The sequence below is a fragment of the Clytia hemisphaerica genome, unplaced genomic scaffold, assembly GCF_902728285.1.
Source record: "Clytia hemisphaerica strain Z4C2 unplaced genomic scaffold, Clytia hemisphaerica genome assembly, whole genome shotgun sequence".
NCBI lineage: Eukaryota > Metazoa > Cnidaria > Hydrozoa > Leptothecata > Clytiidae > Clytia > Clytia hemisphaerica.
In genome coordinates, this window is record NW_027103414.1 from 541641 (window position 1) to 548892 (window position 7252).

At 35.9% G+C, this 7252-nt stretch overlaps 1 protein-coding gene across 1 annotated transcript; it reads left to right on the forward strand.

Annotated features, from left to right (window-relative positions):
- On the forward strand, window positions 1-6343 carry LOC136797448 (uncharacterized). Its single transcript, XM_067054023.1, has 2 exons — window positions 1-202; window positions 2088-6343. Exons 1-2 carry the CDS (start codon window positions 1-3, stop codon window positions 6341-6343), a joined length of 4458 nt encoding a protein of 1485 aa, XP_066910124.1.
- The last annotated feature ends 909 nt before the right edge of the window (window positions 6344-7252 follow it).

Sequence of the window (7252 nt, forward strand, 5' to 3'; positions counted from 1 at the left end):
ATGGCTACAAAAAGAACGCTCAGATCGTTGACTAGTAATTTGAAAAATATCGAAGGAGATATAAATGGAATTCTAGATGAAAATGAAAAACTTGATACCGAAAGGATTAATGAGTTAACTGGTTTAATGAATATGATGTTGGATAAAACCAATCGTTTTGTACAAGCATGTGAAGAAGTCGGAGAAACCATCGAATCAGACGGTGAGTTTGACACATTTGTTAACACTAATTATGCAATTGAGAGTAAATGTAAACTTCTCATGAACAAAGCTGATCCGGTTCGTGTAATTTACGATGCGCGATCCAACGATTCACGATGCACGATGCACGATCCATGCATATATTATGTTAATTATTCTAATTATGCATTTACAGGTTTTAGTAATCACATATTTTAATTCCTTCTTTTGTATTCCTGGAAAATCAATGTAAAGTATGCGTGTATATATATTTTAACCTCAACAATCAAATCAAATCAAAACATAAACTTTTTTGCCCATGCTTTGAATTGAATATCTTGTAACCTTTTTATTTAAAAAAAACGTTTCTCCGATTAAACCAACCAAATGCATTGGATTGAGACAGGGTTATAAACAAAAATTTACAATGTTGTGGTAAAGTAGGGAAGACGTTTTTTAATGAAGAGCACGTGCATAAACTCACTTTTTGTGAGAAAGATCAAATGAATTAACTTGATCATCAAACAAAGAAAAAGATCAAATAAATAAGGGCACCAGTTGCAATTCAGTTGGTGAAAGGCTTTTATAAGAACATGCCAAAAGTAATAATGTAGCCAATGATTCCTTATTTACATTATTCACTGTTCTTAAAAAAATAATGAACGTACAAAAATGAGTTTGTGTCTTAATAAATTTTTCGCGCCAAAACTTTTCTATGACGTCAAGGCTTTTTCTTTCATTTTAAAAACGAGTGAGGCATGCGGCGAACATTTTCTTTCTCTCGTTATATCAATTTTTGTTTTTTTCTACACAGAAGATATAAGTTATTTTAATCATTCTGATTATGATAAATTATTTCACCTTCTTTTTTAATTTTTTTTTTCGTTATTGTTATATGATGTTTGTAGCTAGCATTATGAAAACTTATTCGTGCATAATTAGAATGATTAACATAATATATGCATGGATCGTGCATCGCGCATCGTGAATCGTTGGATCGTGCATCGTAAATTACACAAACCGAAGCTGATCACAGGATCAGGGCCAGTTTGCCAGCCAAGCAGTATCAACCAGTTACAGAGGCTAGTGTATCGTCCAACAAAGCAAAATCAGTTGCGCTTCCGAAAATGAAAATTAAAACTTTCTCAGGAGACCCTACAGAATATCAATCCTTTTCTCAATCGTTCGAAGAGGCTATCCATAAAAATGGTCATTTATCAAACGTCGAAAAAATGAACTATTTAGTATCTTTGTTGGAAGGAGAAGCGTCTGAATGCATTAAAGGCTTGAATCTTACGAATGAAAATTATGAGAATGCTAGAGAACTTTTAGCTAAAAGATTTGGTGATAAACAAACCCTTATTTCGGCCCATATGGACGTATTATTGGGACTAGAGAGTGTTGACGACGAAAAAGACATAAAAGGATTAAGAAAACTGTTCGACCGAATTGAATCGCAGGTCAGAAGCCTAGAGGCATTAGATTGCAAGAGTGAAACTTTCGGGCCAATGTTAATTCCAATTGTAATTAAAAAATTGCCAAATGATTTTCGACTACTCGTCTCGAGAAATACTCCAGGAGAAATTTGGAATATAAATGACATTTTGAAAGTTTTTGAAAATGAACTCTCTGCGAGGGAGAAAATTTCAAAAGATTTATTTTCTAACGAAACGAAAACAGTTATTATTCAACAACAGAAAGTTTATTCGTTTCACAAAGAAATAATTATCATCACAAAGAGAAGAGAGAGGAAAGAAAGAGCGGTGAACAACAAAGAGAAAGGAATTCACCAATGTGCGTCTTTTGTCGTCGAGGCCACGCCTCTAAAAACTGTGAAATAATAACAAAACCTGAAGTCAGGAGATCAATTTTGCAAAGAGAAAGACGTTGTTTTATTTGTTTTGCAGCTAATCATATGTCTTCTAATTGCTCGAAAAAGTGGAAATGTTTTAAATGTGGCGGTAAACATAACAACGCCATCTGTACCTTTAAAAAGAAAGACGAGTCTAAAAACGATTCACAAAGCCCAGCTCCTACCCCTCCTGCTACAACTCAAAAAACTGAGCCTGACACAACGACATCAAACTTGACTTCTGCGAAATTTCAAACTGTTTTGTTACAAACTGCTGTTGCAAAAATCAAAAACGGAAAGAATTCGGAAAATTTACGTCTCTTATTTGACAGTGGTAGCCAGCAAACTTACATCAGCCCTGAAGCGAAAAAACTTTTGAAACTAGAACCAATTGACAAGAAAACAGTGAGCATCAAATCCTTCGGAAACGGAAAATCTGAAAAGGATTTAGAACTTGTTGAATTTGAAGTGATTTCAAAAACCAATGAAAAAGTTTTGGTGAAGGCCTTAGTGTCTGATATTTGTCTTCCTATTGAGAATCAACCCATTGAAGTTGCCGTGAAAAGCTATTCCCATTTACAAGGGATTGAGCTTGCAGATAGTAATCTCTATAATTCCCCTTTGAAAATTGACATTTTAATTGGGTGCAAAGATTACTGGAGATTTGTTGGGAGTAATCAAATTAAAGGGACTTCGGGTCCTGTTGCTGTTGAAACGAATTTGGGTTTTATTTTGAGTGGTCCGGTTGATGAGAATTCCGGAAGCTCTAAAACGTCAGTATTCAGTACGCATACGATGAAATGTGCTACAAGTCTTAGTCCTGATGAACAGATCAGAGAAAGTTACGCGAAGTGTTTTGAGACAAACCCGAAAAGTGACCCCAACGTACAAGAGATTCTTGATGAGTTCGAAAGTGACACAGTTTTCAAAGATGGTCATTATGAAATTAAGTTACCCTTCAAGGAGGAGATTACAAATTTGGGAGACAACTACGCCAGAAGTAAGATTCGCTTGAAAAACATGGTTCAGAAACAGTTCAAAGACAACCTAGAATTTTTGAGAACTTATGATGAGATTTTACAACAACAGCTCTCCGCCGGGGTGATCGAAAAAGTTGAACATTACGAAATTGGTCAAACACATTACTTGCCGCACAGACCGGTAGTGAGAGAAGATAAACAATCTACGAAAGTGAGAATAGTATTTGATGCATCATGCAAAAGTTACAAGGGAGGAGAAAGTTTAAATGACACTTTGAATCCTGGCCCGTCGATTACAGAATTACTTGGAGATGTTTTATTGAGATTTCGTAGTTACAATTATGCATTTACGGCTGATATTGAGAAAGCCTTCCTTCAGATAGGAGTTACACCGGAAAATAGAGATTTTGTTCGTTTTATTTGGTTTGAGAACCCTCACAGTATCGATTACGAAAATTTTGAAGAAAATAAACTTTGTGAATATCGTTTTGCACGTGTTTTATTTGGATTGAATGCATCCCCCTTTTTGTTACAAGCCACGTTAAACAAACATATCACAAACTGTACAGACTCTCTCGAAAACAAAGAGAAGTTGAAAAATTCTTTACATGTCGATGATATGACGTCAGGAGCTAACACAATTGAAGAAGCTGTTGACTTTTATATGAGTTCAAAAAGAAACCTCCACGATGGAGGGTTTAATTTGAGAAAGTTCAAAGCAAGCAATAGAGAACTAGAGAATATTGTTTATGATTTATTTCCTGAGGATAAAGAATTTTCATCTGAACAAAAGGTCCTAGGTTTGAATTGGGACAGAAACAATGATACCGTTTATTTCAATTTTCGAGAGCTTCGTGAAAAATTCGTCGCCATGCCAACCAAACGTGCTATTTTACATAACATGGCTTCGATTTATGATCCTTTGGGACTGATAAGCCCACTTTTCGTTTCGTTTAAAACTTTATTTCAAGATATCTGTGAGGAAAAATTTGACTGGGATGACATTTTACCTGATAGACTAACTGAGCGTTGGGAAAAAATTCTCCTTGAATTCAACAAAATTGACAAAATCGAAATTGATCGTCCCTATTGTATAGAGAGTCTCCATGACAATATTAAAACAGTCGGAGCTCATATTTTCAGTGACGCATCCAAATATATGTTTGGGGCGGCGGTATATCTACGATTCGTATTGGAGTCTGGTAGTGTAAAAACAGCCCTTGTTTCGTCCAAGAATCGAATTATATCTGCTAAAAACTTAAAGTCAAAACACAATACAACTCCCAGAAACGAATTAAATGGTATCCTTTTGGCAACTTCGCATGGTCCTGCGGTTATAGAAGCCCTTAAGAACTCTTACAATATTTCTGAAACTTTCTACTGGACAGATTCGTCCATTGCTTGTGCGTGGGTCCAGAATGAGAAAAAGAATGAGGACAGTTATGTAGAGGATAGAGTGAAGAAAATTAAGACTGTCATTAAAAAGCCTCTATCCCACCTAAAACTTGTACCTTCAGAGATTAATCCCTCTGACATTTTGACAAAGGTACATTACCCTCTCGGTCTTGCTCGTAATGAATTGTGGTTTTACGGACCTCAGTTCTTGACTGAGAAGGAGAATGCCTGGCCAGATTTAAAACCAGGTTTTAGTTTTAAAACTAATACAACTTCTGTTACAGCTACACCTGCCTCAACTGATTTGAGTGCAGCAAAAATCAATATTAGTGAAATTATTGATTACAAAAAGTTTAATGATTTTAGTAAAACATCCCGAGTGTTAGCTTGGGCAATCCATTTCGTGAGTAAAATCACGCTCAAGAAAGAAGAAGAAGATACAATAGAAACCAAACAAATAAATAATAAAACAAAACAAATAATACATAACAATAAAGATTGTGGTGGTGTGTTATCAATTGTTGAATTGGAACTTGCAAGAAATCTATTGATTGAAGATTCCCAGCGTGGTTTGGAGAATGGCAAAAACTTTACAAATTTGAAGAAACAATTGGACTTGTTCCAAGACGAAAATGGTTTGTGGCGTTGTGGAGGGAGGTTGAAAAACTCTGAGTTAACGTATGAACAAAAGCACCCCCTTCTTATAGACAGAAAACACCCAATAGCGAAAATGATCATTCGAGAATCACATGCAAACGTCATGCACAATGGAGTAAGTCAGACTCTTACAAACCTTCGAAAACGCTATTGGATTACAAAACCAAGAAACTTAATCAAAACGGTGATCAAAGAATGCACCACATGCCGAAAACACGAGGGTAAACCGTATGGTTACCCAAACGAACCATCACTGCCGAGAGAACGAGTTACTGCAAACTATGCTTACGAAAATATGGGCATAGATTATCTCGGACCAGTCTACGTGAAAGACATTTACGCAAAGAACAATGAAACTCACAAAGCCTGGATCGCCTTAACAACGTGTACAACAACGAGGGCCGTCTACTTAGACCTCGTTTCAGACTGTTCCGGACCGACTTGTGTTAACCTGTTAAAGAGATTGATTTCTACTCATGGCACGCCAAAAGTCATGATATCTGATAACGGGACTAATTTTATCTCAACAGACGTACAAAATTTCATGGCAAACAGAGGAACACTGTGGAAATTTAACATTGCAAAAGTTCCGTGGTATGGAGGCTTTTTTGAACGTCTTGTCCGATCCGTCAAACGCTGTTTACGAAAATCCATCGAAAACGCTAAGCTGAACTATGAGGAAATGTTAACTATTTTGAAAGAGGTCGAGAATATTTTGAATAATCGACCATTGACATACCTTTACACTGAGGAAAATGTTGATCCTTTGACACCCAATAAGTTAATTTATGGGCGTGACCTGAACACGAATATCGCGCCAAACTTGAACGAAGAAGAAAACGAAAATGTCGATTTGGACACACGTTACGTCTACTTACAAACGATTCTAGATCAATTTTGGGATCGATGGTCAAATGAATATCTCGTATCACTTCGTGAACGATCGAGAAACATTGCTAAAACGTCCAATATTGACGTAGTTCCAAGAACTGATGACGTGGTACTAATCCACGATGACAAGGTCAAAAGACAGAATTGGAAACTGGGTAAAATCACAAAACTTATTAGAAGCACGGACGGTAAAGTTCGAGCCTGTGAACTATCGGTTATTACAAACGGCAAATTGATGAATTATAAACGCCCAGTAAACAAACTTTATCCATTTGAGTATTCCAGGAAAAATGAAGAGACCGACGAAAAGGTCACTATCAAATTTGTTGATGAAAAAGACACTTTAACGTTCGTGGCCGTGGCGGGAGTGTCGGAAAAGAAAGTATAATTATACGTATTACGTCATTGTATATTTAGCATATATTAGCATATATTATATTATAGCATATTACAGTCCTTTGTATTCTTTTGAGTTAGTTTAGTTATGACCGCAGCCGCATAAGGTCTGTAGGTAAAGATAGTATATTTTTTATGAAAAAAACAATTAAATAGCTGAAACCCAGAGGGAGGCGCTGACCTTGACGACCTACGGGGACGTGCCGCTAGAGTTTGAAAAATGGACCCTTTCAGATATGGTTATTTGGTAAATTTGGGACCCTGTCGAAAATCTTTTCCCATTTTCACCCTGAAAAGTGGCCAAAATGACTAAAGTGGACAAAAAATTGAAAAAGTTTTTTGGGTAGGGCCACAATCTTTAGAAACCGCTAATTTCTTCGTATTTGTTTTTCTTCTTCCAACAAAGAGAAAATGGTTCAAATTTTAATCACTGTTTATGTTATAAACAAAAACTATAAACAAATTCCGCTAATGGTTTTCCCTTTTCCCTACAACCCTAAAAGTCTATTGGAATTTGAATATTTGAATATTATTTTTCACAATTTGAATTCATTTTAAATTGGACTAAAAAGAAAAAGGCAAGATTTTGATAAATTTGATTGGAAAATCTTTTTTTTGAAGTGACTGATTAAAATAATATTATTTTGGAAATATATCACGAACGAATAACTTTCAATGGGAAAGAAACGACTTTTAAAGCGCACCCCTGTCTCACAGCCCCGGTGGAACTTTTTTCATCAGTAGGGATAAAAATCCCTATCGAAAACCCAACGGGGATAGAAATTTTATTGATTTTAGAGTGGGGATGAAATCAAAGTCAATTTCCAGTGGGGCTGAAATTCCAGGGTATTTTCCCATCGGGGACCAAATTTTTGTCAAATTTTCAAGTGTGGATTGGTTC

Bases quoted from the DNA above. Each gene is read 5' to 3' on its own strand.
- LOC136797448 (XM_067054023.1), top strand. From the start codon at position 1: ATGGCTACAAAAAGAACGCTCAGATCGTTGACTAGTAATTTGAAAAAT. The intron at 203-2,087 runs GTGAGTTTGACA...TTTGTTTTGCAG, and splicing joins AGAAACCATCGAATCAGACG to CTAATCATATGTCTTCTAAT.